The 17,380-nt window shown below is 33.9% G+C and overlaps 1 protein-coding gene across 1 annotated transcript in view; it reads left to right on the forward strand.

Moving 5' to 3' along the window:
* The first annotated feature begins 689 nt into the window (after positions 1 to 689).
* LOC128468247 (uncharacterized) overlaps positions 690 to 17,380 on the forward strand; it is a 98,001-nt gene continuing 81,310 nt past the window's right edge. Inside the window, exons 1-4 of the mRNA XM_053449936.1 lie at positions 690 to 725; positions 1,328 to 1,468; positions 2,923 to 3,035; positions 16,473 to 16,582. Coding sequence (XP_053305911.1) covers positions 690 to 725; positions 1,328 to 1,468; positions 2,923 to 3,035; positions 16,473 to 16,582 — 400 coding nt within the window. The remainder of the gene's footprint in view (positions 726 to 1,327; positions 1,469 to 2,922; positions 3,036 to 16,472; positions 16,583 to 17,380) is intronic.

The following is a 17,380-nucleotide window of genomic DNA, read 5'->3' on the forward strand; positions in this document are numbered from 1 at the left end:
TGTTGTGGGTGGGAGGTTGTGCTAGACATTGTATGTGGGGCTGTTGTTAGTGTTGCATGTGCACTTGGAGTATAGTATTGTGTGTAGTAGGAGACATAAAGAAAATAGAAGGAGTCGAAAGAGAAAGAAAGTGAGGGACAGAGAAATGAAGGAAGAGCATGATTTTATAGAAAAAGAAGTGTAACAATCAAATTTTAATATAAACACCCAACATAGCAATAACATCGTAAGTCAAAATCTTAGTAGCATATTGATTAGCATGTACTGCTGTATAAAAAATAAATACATTAGGAAAATGAAATTTAAAATACAAAATATATTTTGAGTCAATATTTTAATCTCCTGTCTTTTACACTCTTTGCATAATTATGATTTTTCAGAGTGGGTTGAATTACACACTGGAGATAAATCTGCTTCAAGTCATTGAATATCAATCATGGCATAGATTGCAATGGAAAAATGAAATTGGAAAGAGACATATGCAATATATATATATATAATGTTTCAAGCGTACCTGGTGTCCCTTTAGTCCCTGAAACTCTTGCTGAGAAAACATATGTTTGGTCAAACACCTCTCCTGCATAGAAAATAGGTGAAGGAAATGGAATCCCACATGCATTTACATAGGGTCCGCTAAGCTATCACATGTATTAAAGTGCATATGATGGCTGGAGGGACCGTTAAGTACGATGGTGAATCCCTCTAGTACTTTTACATTTAAGGCAGTAACTAAAAAAAGCAAAAAAATTGTAAAACAGCCCAACCCAGGGCAGCGCTCCAGCTGTTCCTCGTACCATTTACTTCTGTGTCTTCCATCTATTGTGCAGTGCCCTTAGATATGATGTCATACCCCACCGTGCAGTGCAGATTAAGATCATCATGAAGGCTATGCCAGTCGTGCTCAATAGAGCCCCCCTCCATGCCAGAGGGAATGCCCACAAACACTTCAGAACTGCCACCCTAAGCCACAATACGCCAGTGCATAGACAACCTAAACATGCACATTCAATATCGAATTATAGTTATATCTTAATATGTGTTGGATAAACATTTTTTAGCTTGCACTGTTTTTTTGGCTTGTTATAAAAAAAAGTATTTTTAAGTGTTTATTTTGAATTTCATAATATGGCTTCTTATTCTTGTGATGTTTTTTCCTGCAAGCAGCATCTATTTACTGGAAAATCACTCAGTCAGTTGTTTGCTTTTTGTGTTATGTGCAATTCAATAATCTTTTTCTGATTTTTTTTTTCAGCATTGCTTTTGTTTTCAATTGGGTTTAAAAATAGATTGTTGGAGTTTTGATAAATGTTCTTGTTTTGTCCTACAGGGAACACCAGCAAGTAAAGTCAGATACAAAGTAGATGTGAATCAGTTTCCATATAGCTCCAACATATTTGATGTTGAAGAGAATACTGGTCGTGTAATAACAAGAGTTAATCTTAATGAAGAGCCCAGCGCGATATTTAAGGTAAACGTATTTTGTTAAATATCTAAATAAGCTGAAAGTATATATTCAGAATATAAGCAGTGCTTTTGTGCAAACTCTTACATATTCAATATGTTAATATTCAATATGCCAAAAATACTTAAAGTACCCCATTTGTATTACTAATGTCAGATAAATATACATTTTCAAAAATATTAGCTATTTGTATGTTTTTTAGCGCTATCACCTAATTATTGTATTGCCAGTGGTAAGCAATAGAACGGTTCAGCATCACCCTGCCAGACATTCTGACTTCATTAGCATTGCCATAAAGAATCAGCTCAGTGTGGTGTTTGAGCGCCACCCAAATATCACATGACTGTAGCCTGCAGGTAAAGGACGTTTATTGGAACAAATGTTAACTTATATTGCAATATGAAGAACTGCAATTTATGCTCAAAAAGATTAAGATTTTTTTGTGTGACTTTCCCTTAAAGAAACAAAATAAATTGGACAAGCATTTTTCAACATTCTTTTTTTAATTACATTGGGGTAAACCTAATAATATGTTTTATTTTAACCCAAACAAATATTATTTCATTTTTTGCTAAGCATAAAAAGGTATAAAAAGGGACTTAGTTAAATTCAATACAAACAACACACAGATTCTCTGTCAAGTATAGGAAGTTTGGATCAATGGTGCTCAATATGAACAATGTTGATTAAGTGAATTGTTAAAGCTAAATGGAGGATATTGATCTTTACAGTAATTGTGCTGTTCCACCAATTCAGAGATCTGTTTAATTTAATATCTGACCTTTTTTATCACACAAATGTCTATCCCCCATATTAGACAGCTTTTATTGTGAAATTGTGTAAAAAAAATAACATTACAGGCATTTATTGTAGATGCTACATGAACAGAGCAAATGTATGTCACTAGCTGGTATACATTTGTTAACATTGTGGATAGTGTACACAGTATTTACATTGCAGGTAAATAAGCCATCAATTATATGGTATAACTAAGAGTTGTGTTGGCGTGAAAATAACACCACAAATTAACTTTTCTTGTTTTATTTTTTTTATGAGACACACCGGCGCATGTGATAGCAAAGTGATCCCTTTAAATGTTATTTTGTCCCTTTTACAAATGTAGTAGGGCTGCAGCTTCTGTGCCAGGTAATTCCTTCATTTTTTTCTTTTGAACGAATGCATATTAAAGTACTTACGGAGTAGTGACTCTGTCAGGGACATTAAATTGTCCCTTTAGTAAATCAGGTGAACGATCACCTCTGACCCTGGGATTTGTGAGCTCGGTTCCCACTGAAACCAGTTCCCGCTGAGCTCACAGCAACTTTTTTAGATACTTAGAGAATGGTGAGATCCATGTGGATTCTACTCTCACCATTTGTAAGTTAGAAGTGTGCAGCATCATAATCCAGAAATACATTCTGCTTATACATTTTAAAGGTTTTTTATTATTGTTGTTTTAGCTGGTTGTGATCGCCTATGATGATGGAGATCCAATAAAATACAATAGCACAACGGTAATAATTACAGTTTTGCAGCCATCAGTTATTCCTCGCTTTACACAAGATGAATTCAGGTAAGATATGCCTCCCCGGTCATTTCTAATTGTTTTGTTAGGTGATAATCATTTATAAATTTGTAATTGACTAATAAGGGTAGATAGATAGATAATTTTATATAAATATAGATTGCCATGGATTTCTACAAAAATAATCTTTAAGACAGCTATTTGAAACAAAATTACATTAGTTTAAAATGGAGTATTTCTAAGAAAAGTAACAGGAGACAAGTGGAGTTTGAATGATGCCTTTATTGGCTAACTGGGTAAATATAGATTCCAAACATTTAAGACCTCTCAAGTCCCTTCATCAGGCATGATATCATGTTAGGAAAAATAAAGCACAAATAATTGAAATTAAATGTTCACACTCATTTTGTTGATTTGATTTATGTTACTTCTTTATACGTTAAGCGTTGTTAATAACAACAGAGTGTGTTGCATAGTCTACTGAGTTTATTGTAATATTAACTTAAATTATTGTGAAGATAATTCTTCATGTCATATGGCAGTTTTATTATTCTGACCTCAGATGTGAATGCTTTTTGGCAATGGCACTAATGCAAACCACTAATGGAACAATGTTTGTTTGTATTTATGATTTATTCATTTATCAGGGACCATGGATATTTCGATTATTTTAATTTATATCACATTAGTCTAATTGACATATATTTATAAATTACACTTGATTAGATTACTTTTCACCGTCAAGTAGATTACTTGCTTTAACGTTCACCCCCCACCACCACATCCATACAGAAATATTCCTTCTGCTGTGTTATCCTGGGTGATAGACCAGTTGGGGAGGGACAAACGTCAAGGTATTAAGGTTCAGTGTTCACCACCATCTTTCCATCCTTATATGCATGGAATTCAACATTCTTCTTCTATTCAGAGAAGAATGCAATCTGTCCCCTTCATACCCACAACTACAATTCTGAAAGACACCATTTGTTTTCCCCACCTATGAAATTTCCACACCATTGACTTTTAACATGACCTTCACTACAATCAAATCTCTTGCCCAGGCTGTGTGTCACCTTCTGTCTCATTCCCCTTCAACTTCCTAATAGATTGTAAACTTGCAAGGACAGGACTATCTGTCCTTGCAATGGGGTAAGTATGAGTAGAGAGACGCAATGGTTGTAAATGTAATGTAAACAGTAACCTATATAGCTAATAGCTAAGTCTAATGCTATCGCGGGTTTTGTTGCATTTCCATGTACAGTAATTCACTGAATTATGTTTACAGAAAAACCTATTAACCTTAATGTTCATTCAGAAAAATCTCATATAATAATGAAGTTAGAAATATAATTTACATGTTGGTTCTGACAAGTCAGCAAAGTGCTTATTTTGTATTCTAATTATTGTCAGCGCCCCAGGAGTTTATAAAGGGAAATCATGAAAACTCTAGTTTTCCAAAGGGTATAAAAAACTGAATTCAGTCTTCTTTTGTTTTCCTTCATTTTCAGTCTTGTTACCTCACTTCTGTACTTGTAACGTTATACATTTGTTTTTACTTCACATCATTAACTCAAAGCCATTTTTGTGCCACTGCACTGCTTCATTGTGTTAGAAATGATTATTCCTAAATGATACAATTTTCGTTTTGCAGAAACCACTATCAATTCACTGCAGTCCGAAAAGAAATAATAATAATAAAATGTATTTTTGTTATTCTGTCTTCAGTCAAGAAAACTTTTTTTCAGCTTTTATGACAAATACAAGTCTATTAATTGGCTAGCCTGTTTTTAAATAATTACATTTTGTGTACATTAAAATTATGTGGTATTATGTGGTACATTAAAATACTGGTATTATTGTTGCGCATTTTTGTAAATCAATACTGAAAACATTTAATATAGCGAATGCATCTATATGATTATATGCTGTGGGTAAAAGACAGACTTACAATAACCCTTAGCTATTGTACTGATTTCCATTCATGTGAAGGGCCTATTCACAGAGTGATGCAAACATATACTGGTTGCTGTTTAACTCCATAGGGGTTACACTATATGAGAGATGTGTTTTTTCAAGCATCTCTCATATAGTTTAACCCACAAATTATATAATTTTTTTCTGGACAATTACGGCTTTTTTAGAAACCTATGTTAGTATGAAGAAAATCTAAAAAGTGGTTTAGAAAAAACTCCCACAATTTTTACTGATTCACCTAAAAAGAAAGTATAGATAGCCAATATAAAAAATATAGTTATATTTGGGTATTTGTTGTATAGCATGCAACAAACCCACTTAGGGCCTTATTACAGAAATGTAGAAATTCCTAAAAAGTGTGGAGATATGAAAAAAAAATGTTTTGTCTAAGAATGGAATGGTTATTTGTAGTTTTACAGCAATGCTGTGAGGTTTACTCTATTGATCTGATCATTACTGAATCAATTCTCTGTTTATTAAGCAATATTACATAGTACAGCACAATGCATCGACAAAATGATACAGGGTACAAAAGGTAGATAGTATATGTGCAAATGTACATAGTTCACAAGATAAATATAATTGCAAGCCCCATATCTTATGTAACATATAAGATTAAGTAGTCGCAAACAAAATGTGACAGAGATAAGATTACATGGTCATAATCAAAACGCTGCAAATTGTTGACCTGAATACAGAGAATGAGAGATGAACTTTAACCTCTCAAATGAGAAGTGAATTATATTAAAAAAAAAGGGAACAAAGAAATACAAAACAATCAACAAAATGCTCCAGGGTACTGTCTGATAATTAAATGTAAAAACCCAGAAAAGAAACAAAAAAGGGGGTGATCTGATCATTACTGATTATCCCCCATTTAAATAAAATTTGTATATCATAGTCGTGGCATATAATGACATTTACCTAGTCTACAAGAAACGTATAAGAAGCCCCCCAAAAACTTTAATTTGTTAATTTTCCAACAACATAAATATAAGCAACTATACACATCCTTGTTTACATACATGTAATGCTATGTTAATAAACTATTAAGAACAGTAGTCTGTGCAATAACATAATGTATGTGTAACACGTATACATATTTGTATTTTGCTATTTTTAGTAAAAATCATTTAATTTAAATATGTAATTTTTATTGCCCGTGAGTCTGTAGGATCATTTGCATGTATACAATTCAGAGGATCCCCTTAAGAGTGTGGAATTATGTACATTAGACACAAACAATGGCACAATATTGTGCAGTAAATTGTAAGGCATAAATGCATCTCAATGAAATGTTTCATTTAAAGGGCAATTCTGTTGTGGATTTATGCTTAAAGTAGACAGCAGGATACGATCTAAGGAACCATGTTAGTAATTTACATATGACCTTAACTGACAATGAATGAAGTTGCGTAGTTACAAAGATTGAAATAGTACCAAAGAAATTTAGGTCACAATTCCCAATTAGAGATCTGGCAGCAACTTAATGTCAAAAATTACAATGTAATTTCTTAATAAACTCTGTTGTTACAAAACAAAATCAGTCAATATCAGCAAAACAAATAAAATAAACACGATTATATTGCAGTGGTCTGATATCATTACTAGCTTTTTTAGAGTATACATGCAGAATTTACTGATCTTATTTTTTCCTAGTCAATTATGTTAGTCCTAGAACATTGGTGTCCTTAAGGGCAACCATCCATGCAAAAGACTCTGACTTTTAGGTGCCTCCCTCTACCATTATAGTATATCTTCCTAACCCATCTCCATACTAACACCTGTCCCTTCTGTCAATCGCTTCACTGACTGCCTGTACTCTCATGTTCAAATGTCTACATAGCTGTTCCCTAACTAATATATAATACTTTTTTTTAGGGCAGCCCCTATGCTCCCCACCAGCTTATTTGTCTCTCTTTTTTTTGTGTCCAGCCTCTAAGTGTGTTTGTACGTCAAGTTTAATAGCGCCTACTAGGATATATATATACATATATATATATATATATATATATATATATATATATATATATGTATATATATATCCTAGTAGGCGCTATAAGACGTGTATCGAGAACATCAACACAGAAGTCACCTATTATATTCTAAAAAATAATGGCATTGTGATTTTATATTTTTTTTTATTATATACATGATATTGGATGTTTATTTTCATATCATTTTACTAGCCTCCTTTTTATCTGCTTTGCCCTCTTCCATTTCCATTGTCCCATGTTAAGAAGATAAATGGATCTTTTTACCAAGAACAGTATTCTTTAAATACTTTGTCATGTTTGATAACAGTTGTTATCAAACAGTTGTTTCTCCCACCATCTCTGCGTGGAGGCTGGGGTCTAAGGGGCAGAGATGCTAAACCCTTTCCTCCAGCCTATATCACATATGCAGTGGTAGAAGGAGGTTAAAAAACTTCTCCAGAAGCAAAATTTCCCATTCCATCCACATCTAGCACGGAGCAGAGTTAATTCAAGTCAACCTGATTTGCACATTTTAAATATTTTCCAACTTACTGTGAGCTCCCCACTGCAAACTTGAATGCACTTGCCCTTTAATGAAATTCATGCAGAAAAAGGAGAAAATTTAATGCTTACCGATTAAGTAAAGGTATTGCTGGAATTTCACAATAGCCTAGTCATTTCCTCATGCAAATCTTTTTCACACATACAATTTATGCTTTATAAAAATTGCATGTTCAATAATGGTAAAAGCAAAGAAAATATGTATGTTGGTTGATTTTTTGAAATATAACATGTATGACAAATTAACATATGTTGCGTGGATTACATATATTTGTTAGTTGGATTATGGTGTTGTCACTTTTCCCAAAGGCTGACTGGAAAAAATAAAATCATAAGTAGATGAAATTGCTGGTTTCATTGTACACTTGATTACAATATGAGGGTTTCTAGATTTTGGTGATTTCTATTAGACTCGTCTTCGTGGGGAAAAAAATCTTCGTATTCCACGAATACGAAGCAATAGCAACGTTATTGGTTGCCAGCAGGGAACTCCTCTGGAAGAGGAGCTCCCTGCCGGCGACCAATAGAGTCGCTCGTACAGACCATTAACTCATGCCGGTGAAATATAAAAGTGAGACATTTTTCATCATTTTTTTTTTTTAAATGGAAATTAGATAATATGATCAAAAAATTGTATCTGAAGAAAGCCCTTCTTGTCCTGAAAAAACAATATATAAATTGTGTGGGTACACTAAATCTGTGAGGAGAAAATTACATCTAACCGCGAGCACCGCAAAAGTGTTAAAACAGCCTTGATCCCAAAGGGTACAAAAAGTAAAAAACAGCCTGGTCCTTAAAGGGATAATTGGGAGGTTCCGTGACTCTGTATATATAAGTACGCCTTCATAAACATTCACACATCACCCTGATGAAGTCTGTATTGTGACGAAACGTGTTGGTATTTTGGCACTTCCCAGCTTCCGTAGTTGACTTAATTGCTGCAGATGGAGCATTTTCTACTACTCTACGGTGATCTGGACTGTTCTCGTCAGACACCTTCTCCACCTGCTATTATTAAAGCCTTTTTGATACCTTTTATCCACTGAAGCCCACGTCTTTGGATTCTCTATACTTGTTGTGCTGCTCCACACTTTCACATGGAGCTGATTTTGTGAGTGCAATCTTATCTCACTTTATTAGGACTACTGATTAGTACCCACTGCACTATTGTCTTATATTTTGTTTTGCAGATCGTTTTTTTTAATTATTATTATTTTTTGGCTCTGCCTTACGGTATATATTTTTATGCCCAAGTACTTTTCTATTAGCACACTGGTGTTTCACAGGTTTGTAGGTCATCCTTGCGCGAGGTTTATCCTGTTTTTGTTTGTGTCTTTTATACAACATTAGGTGTCTTTTTTGTACTTCTGACAGCCATTATGTTTTAACCTAATTGAAAATACCCCCATAACACTGATAAACATATCATTTTATACTATTGCACCTTAGCACCTATTGTTTCTACCTGATGTGCCTTGGTCAGCTAGGATTTAGCCATCTGCTGCAGGACTGTATTTTTTATGCTTTAGCAACATGCTGCCTCTTGATTTTGTTTTTCTGTACTTAGTGCCCCAGTCATCTTCTATCTCCACTGGTCTGGCACAGCTCCCACAACCTGGCACTTGTTTATCTGCATGCCATTAGCAATGGCACTACCAGCGACTAGAATACATAAAATGATTCAACATCTTCTTAATATAGTTCTGCAGTTTAATTTGTCACGTAACTAGAACATATTGCTCTTTTAAATATCTATGTTTGTGTATAATAAAATTATAAATATATATATATATATATATGTGTGTGTGTGTGTGTGTGTGTGTGTATATCCAGCTACCAGAAAAGGTAAACAGAGCATTGGAATAGCAGCAGGAACCAGCAGCAACAGGAGGTAAACAGGGTTGCCAGGCAAGACAAGGTCAGATACCGAATAGAATACACTAAAAACAAAGGGAAGTCCAAAAATCAAAGTTGGCAACAATGGTGGAGCTTATGGTGACGTCCTCTCCCCGATCCTCCCACAGAGGATGTCACTGAAAGAGCTGTAATTTTGCCCTCTCTTGATTAGACTGGAGAATCGGGGGAGGACATCACCACAAGCACCGCCATATTGCCCTGAGTGAGGGGGAAAATTACAATGCTTTTGGTGACAGCACAAGTCTACTTAAAATGAATAGAAGAGACATTCACATAACACAGATATACACAGTTATATTTATTGATATATTTCTTAAATAAATAATAGTATGTTTGAGCTGTATTACATTTTTGAACCGTCTTGCTGTTCGAAGCACTCTTCTCTGCTTAGAATTCCTGAGTCATAACTACACAATTGGAAAGTAATCAATTTAAGCAATTAAGCTTTCAATGACAATCATTCACAAAGCCGGAAGTTGATATTTACTCGTTGCTTAATGTAATCAATAGTACTGACCAAGCTATGTGCTTCTCAATATATCCAGGTTTAAATGATGAGTAAATGAAGGTCCATCTTCTTTGTTTCTGCTGGTGGTTGGATGAAAAAGCTATCAAGCTGAACATGTAAATAACTGAAATAATACATTGAATATCGAAATCAATTGTCTTTAATGGAAAAAATCCAATTATATTAAATTACTGTGGATGTTTTGAGTGTTGTATTCAGACATTACTGATATGATTTTTTATTAGTTCTAGACATTCTTAAAAAGAAATTCTAATTTCAGTATACAACGGAAGAAAATCCTGTAACCAATTCTAATTATGTAGTTATAACAATTGAACCAGGAAAAAGTGATTTTTTTTTACATATTAATAAAAAATCTAATTAGATTTAGTATACCCATTTTGTTATTTTGAAAGTTGCCATTCATAGAGTATTAACTCAACCATATTATCAAAACAAATTATGTAGGACACTGAACTGTATAGTGTACACATACTTAAGAACTCTCTGAGTTTGACCGGAAGGCTCCCGGTGAAGTCCCTTTAAAGTAGCAGATCGAGTGAGTATGGGTTGCAATTGGACATTTGCCAACCAAGTATCCAAATCATGCTGTTTTACATAAAACAGATGTAGCAGTAGTGGATATTTTACAGAATACAGCAAAATTATGTTTGTGATGAATTTAGTTGCATTGGAGAGAACCTGAAGCATTATAATTTAGGAAATAAGGTCCCTGCCCTGTAGAAGTCATAGTAGTAGTAGGGAGTTGGTGGACATACAGATACAATCTGGGAGAAGGTGAGTACAATCTTCAGATTTAGTCAACATAGTTATGAATTTTAAACACCAGAATGTTGTTTTGCTTATAAAAATACAAATGTTCTGTAAATATGGAAATATTGTGCCAGCTAAGCAACCTGGCAGCTCTTTCTCATCCATGTCATTTGATGATTTACATGTGTTAATCCAGTTTGCACAAAACAATTTACATAAATGGTAATTTGTTATTAAAGTCAACTGTGACGCAGCTAAATAGGAATATAAATGCCAAGAAAAATTTACTAAAAATCTTCATTTTATTATTTAATGGAAAATAATAATTTACTATTCAAAATTGGAAAACATAATAAAAAAAACCAATGTCCATATTATGCAGTTACAGAAAATAGTTGTTTTCTGTTTGTTATTTTATTTTTTAATACTAATTTGCTAATGCTATCTGAACATTAAGGCAATATTTTCAAGTAAACGTGGTCTGGACGGATGAATTGTGTTTATCTAGTTCACTAAAAAACATTGAACAAATGTATGTGATATTTCTTTCCAAAATGTGTATTATCATTTTCTAGCTTTTTTACTTATACAGAAAAAAACTAATAAGCATAATACATCTTAAAAGTAAAACAACATCATGGCAAATCTAGTGGTAATTCTATATTGGGTCTCTGACTTTCAGAAAGTTTAAAAAATAAGTGCCCAGAACCTAGAAAGACATAACTTACAACATGAAGTAAATTATAAAAATAATGAAAAATCAATGTATATATAAATTTTTCAATGTGTTAAAAAAGCCAATTTAATGTAAAAAAAAATGATATTTTATACATAACACCACTGTATAGTTATAAAATGAAACATAAACATAAAATATTTGAATGTAACCAGGAGAAGAAAAGAGAAAATATACTGCCGAAGAAATTATTTGCCATTTGTGAATTACAGGGATTTAAGTAGTACCCTCGGCAATCTATATATTCTAAGCCATCACTTGCAAGACGTAAATATTATTGCTCCCATATAGGATCACACATTTTAGCATGCAGTGGCTACATTGTAAAGGCATTTGTTTGGCAGACTGAATTTTATACTGCACTAGGGAACATTCACTGTGTCATTCTGATAAAATATTTTTCTAGTTACTGTACACTGCAACTTTGGTATTCATGATTTTCTTCTCTGTAGGAGCTGTACATAAAAATAGGAAGGATAAAAAGGCAATCTAATTATACAATGACAGATTAGGATAAGTATTTGTTTTGCGGTGTTAGCTCCATTTTAAACCTGCTTGCTTATTATATCTGATCTTTTGTATAAATAACTTAATTTTGCCCTAATGAAAAGTTAGTATTTCTCTGGAGATCTAGCCTACAGGTCAGGATTTTTTCCTACTTGAACTGCTTTGACTAGAATGTTTACATGATTCCAAATTAAATCATTTCTTGACTTCAGCAGATGGTGTTGGTTCACTTAATGATTAACATTAAAGCATTTTGTAGAACAATATTTTTTAACAAAACAACACAGCGTAGTAGTTTATTTGAAGCCAACTCAACTCGTTTGTAAATTTGCAGTCTTATGTTGAGCAATAGCTTGCTTAAAAGAACAAAAAATAGAACTTTTAGAAACATGACTGCAGATAAGACCCAATTAGCCCATCTAGTCTGCCCATTTTTCTGATGTAAAGTCATTGGTCTTGTCTTGGATTCAGGGTAGCTTTAGTACGTTATTAAATTATCATAGGGGGCTGTTACATTTATTTACCACCCTCTCAGTAACGTAAAACACCATCACATTTCATCTAAACTTCTGACCCTCCAGTTTACTATGATCTTTTGGTCTTTTCTCCTCTGAAATTAACTTCCCTCTTGCAGTTAAATGTCTTTAAATGTTTATATTACACCCCCCTCCTTTTCTCCAAGCTATTCATATTATTTATTTTTATGAGCAAGTGCTAAAATTACCAAGGTATCTTCACAAGAATCCTGGCATGGAAAGAGTTAAAATACTAGCATTTGAAATACCCATGGGATGTCTAGTTAAAAAATGTATGGTTTGGTGGGATAAACTGATTTGGCCAGGATCAAACAGATCCTAAATAGGACATTGGTGCAGAATGACCAGATGTCAAATGTGGCCTTTTAGCCCACAAACAACTTGACAAACCTATGCATGGGTGGCATCACTGTACTGGGGAGATATTGCTGAACACATATTGTGGTTTTGTTTGTCAGTGACGTATACCAAGAACTGTAAATTCATACCTAAAGTACAATGTGTGTGAAAAAACACAAAAAATTACTACCACAAACTTTGACAAAGGCTGGTGGTAGAATTAGTGCATGAAAACAGTTAAAATGCTACCATTTGAAATATGGGGTGTCTAGTTTTTAAAAGAAATATATGGTTTGATGGGGTAAATTGAATTGGCCGGGTTCAAAGATGTTCCAAATAAGACATGGGGACAGGATTACCAGCTTTACAAAAAAAGTTTTCAAATAGAAAAACGCTACTTGTAATTATTGCCCTATAATCTGCTTTTGAAGATGAGTAAAATATTTTCAAATAAAAGAAAAAAACATGTTTTTTTACAGTTTTTTTACCATATTTTATTATTTGTTTATAGGAACGATGATACGATTAAAAAAATGGTATCTAAAGAAAGCCCTTCTTTTTCTGAAGAAAAAACCCCAATATATAAATTGTATAGGTACACTAAACGAGAGAGAGAAGAAACGTACAGCTAAACATGCAAAACAAAAACAAAACAGTAATTAGCAAATGTAAATCTTTGATCGCTTTCTAAGCTCCTTTAACCCCATGACCTGCCAGACACTTTAATGCAGATTGCGAGACAGGCCTCCTGATCCAACATCACTGCCTGACCTCTCAAATGCTCTTTTAACTAAATAGGCACAAATTCCCACAGACAAACTCCAAAATTTTGTGGAGCCTTCCCAGAAGAGCCAGGGCTGTTGTAGCTGCAAAATATATATATGTAAATTAAAATATATAAAATGAAAGTATTAATGCCCCTAATTTTGGAATAAAATTATACAAGCTCAAATACTTTTGGTCATATACTGTACATTGGTATTGCATTTTACATAAACTATTTTAATTGTTAAAAACAAAGTCTATGAAACATCACTTTATATCTAAAGAACCCTAAAACAAGATTACATTAGGTTTTTAGCAGATGGTGAAAGTATCAAATGATAATGTCTTAGATAAGGATTTATTTGAACTGCTTTAAATGTAAATGTGTTTTGTATAATATGAACATATTCCACGTCTACACAGCAGTACGAAATAAAAATACAAATGAGGGTACAGTTATGGAATACGTTATGCATACCTGGGAACTGTCTGAGTTTTGCCCAGAGACTCCAGGTGTAGCACCATTTCTCTGGATCACTGTGGCGAAACTCCAGGTCATAGGAGTGGCATTACAGGACATGCCACTTCCCACCCAGTTCCCCTCCAACTTTGGCATGTATGCCCTGATTCAGCGATGTGTCCTCCTACCTGCATCCTGCAAGGGGGGAGGGCTCCGGGTAGCTGGACAAGCATTTTCTGCACAAAACAATATATTGCTGCCTAAACACAGGTAGCCATTTATTTTTAATTCTTAAAATTTAGTAATTGATTTTGCTGATGTGTTCAGCAACATTTCCCGAGTTCGGTGATACCACCCATTTATAGGTTTGTCAGGTTGTATGGGGGTAAAAGGCCACATTTGGGGCATGTGCAATTCAGTTTTTTAACTTGGAATTTTGACATGTTGAAAATGCCACCCTGTGTCCTATTTGGGACCACTTTGTGTTTTTTTTACACACACATTGTACTTTTGATATGAATGTACTGCTCCTGGTACTGTCAAACACCCCAATATGTGTTCAGCAACATCTTTTGAATACAGTGATACCACCCATGCATGGGTTTGTCAGTTTTTTTGGGAGGTAAAAGGCTTTGAGAGCTGTGCGTTTTTTCTGAATTTGGACATCTGGTCAGTCTGTGCCCATGTCCTATTATTGGGACATCTTTGAACCAGGCAAATTTGATTTACCCCATTAAATCATACATTTTTTAAAAACTAGACACCCCATGGGCATTTAACATGCCAGTATTTTACTCTTTCCATGTGAGAAGATATAGCGCTAACTTTATGACTTGCTCAAACAAACTATATATATATATATATATATATATATATATATATATATATTGGACTGTTTCTTTTTTTTTAAATTTTGTTGGGACTGGAAGGTTCCCCTGGTGGTGACATCAGTGGCAAATTATTTTTACCCACCGATCATTGATCACCTGCTAAGCTCTTTTAAATCAGGCATCTGTAGCCATACAATATATGGCGGACATTAAAATCTGGGGGAAGGGCCACAAGGGGATACTGCTGCCAGTCTCAGCGTTACTGAATGCCTTAACATCAAGACATTATAGCATCACTGTTTAAGTGAAGAAAGCGACCCGTCAATTGTCGCCAGCAGGATGTTTTTCTGTGATGTGCTTTGCAAGGGGTTAATGCATGAATTCAAATGGTTTTTAAGACCAACATAGATGTGTTTGAATGACAAGAACAAATACATTTCACAGTATTTCTCTATATTTGTTGATTCCCAAAACATGCTCATGGCATCCAGATGTTTCTCTTATATAATCCATTGAAAATCTTAGTAATACGAATGGAGGAGATAATTAAGAATCTTTTCTATATTTTTTTCAGATTAGTTTATTTTAGGAAAGGTTTTCAAAAAGTAACAGTGGTTTACAGTTGCTTCAGATGCCGTGAATATTCTTTCCTGCAGTTCCGTGCCTTTGCAAGGCTTTCTTTCTTATTTAGAATTTTAATTAAAATTGAAATAGTTTGCAAGGAGCATAGATGAGATTTGGTGATTTACACAATTATGATCCAAATAAAATAAATAAGTAGATACGGTAGTATCACTCATTCCTTTCTAGTAATAATGTAATTCCCTACATACTTCATACCTTTGAAGTCCTATGAAGTAGCACTTGGGCATTTTATATCCTTGATTGTTTAATTTGTTCTTCACAGATACAGAGTGATTTAGTTTATTCCCAGGTCACTTTCAGCATTTGTCATATCAGTTTGATGGATCAGTTATCTATTTGTCCATAAGCTATGTTCCCCTCATGTTCTTCTGCGGCAGAAGCTTACATGAATAGTCCATTAGCATTACTATCTTCCTCGTAAGGGTCTTCAATGTGAATGACATTAATACATTATGCCCTAGAATTCACAAAATAACCTGAATAGTTCACTAATCCATTCAAACTACATTCAAGCTGCCATCATGAATGGTTGGAAAATGGTTTATGATTTGCAGTAATAGAGGAAGAGAGGTGATGGTGTTGCTGCCACCATGACATTTACTCTTCTTATTGCTTTTCAACCAGCCAAACTCTACAGTAAAAATGTTTCTGATAATAAGAATACAATTTATTGTGTGTTGTGTGTCGGCTGTTTATTTTCAGTTAAATAGACTATACCTATTGCACGTGGCAATGTTACCTCTGTTATATATTGCTTCCTTGGATGCTATAGAATGAAAATATGCTAATGACATGTTACTATTGAAAATATTTCTGCACATTTAAATGATCACCTTGGAAATATTGGTTTAATACAAAAGCTAAGCTTACTTGAAACAAAAGAAGACCAATAGGAAAAGCATTTAATGAAAGTGTTTTAAAAGCAAATGTATTGATATAATATCATTTGTTTTGTAGGCCCCCTCCGCTGAGCGAGGCTGCCCCAATTGGGACTGTTGTGATCGTGGTAACTGCGGCTGCATTGAATCAGACTATAGTATATTCAATTGTTTCGGGTAATGATCAAGGTACAGTAAGTGTCTTAGTTAAGCCTAACAAAATAAATCATGTGGTACATTTTTGCTTATTTTTTCTCCTGAAAATATTCTTTACATAACATGCTGTTCCATAGTATTTCAGTGCAATGATTTGTTGACATCTTCAGTTGCTTTATCAATGGCAACCTCTATGATTGCAGTATAGACTGGCTTCAGTTTTAAAATTACATCTTTTTTTTAGTCCACTCCGAGAAATCCTCAAAAATAAAATTAGCAATTTGTGTTTAAAATATGCTACATCCACTCTAGAAGAGCTATGATTGTTTAGCGAAAAGTCCCTAGAGAAAATTTAGGAGGGAGACAGAGGAAAGAGAGCGAGAGAGATAAAAGAAATTTACAACAGGGAAAAGTGATTCACGTATAAAAATAAAGGGAACCATTTTGCACTTACACACCAGAGATGATTAATGTTGCCATCTTCTTTCAGGAAGTGTTGTGACATTTAATTGAATAGAAATCCCACTGAACTTGCGGGTTCATTCAACACTGAAAGGTTTATTATTTGTATTGTCTTGCATAGAAAGAGCTCAGTCAGGCTCTTAGGCTGCACGTTTTTTTCTCACCTGGCAATTAACCTTATAATCGTCTGTCGTTTGAAATTCTCTGAAGTCAGCTTTCAGCTTTAAGGGATTCAGAGCTGATTTAATTATCCACTATTCGCACAAAAGCAAAATCTTTGTGTTAATAACAAAAATCTGTCTTCACAATAGGTCGCATTTTGTTCTAATTGCTTTTAGGGTATCTAAAATACGTATCATTTTTTTTCTC

The sequence above is a fragment of the Spea bombifrons genome, chromosome 11 (assembly GCF_027358695.1).
Source record: "Spea bombifrons isolate aSpeBom1 chromosome 11, aSpeBom1.2.pri, whole genome shotgun sequence".
NCBI lineage: Eukaryota > Metazoa > Chordata > Amphibia > Anura > Pelobatidae > Spea > Spea bombifrons.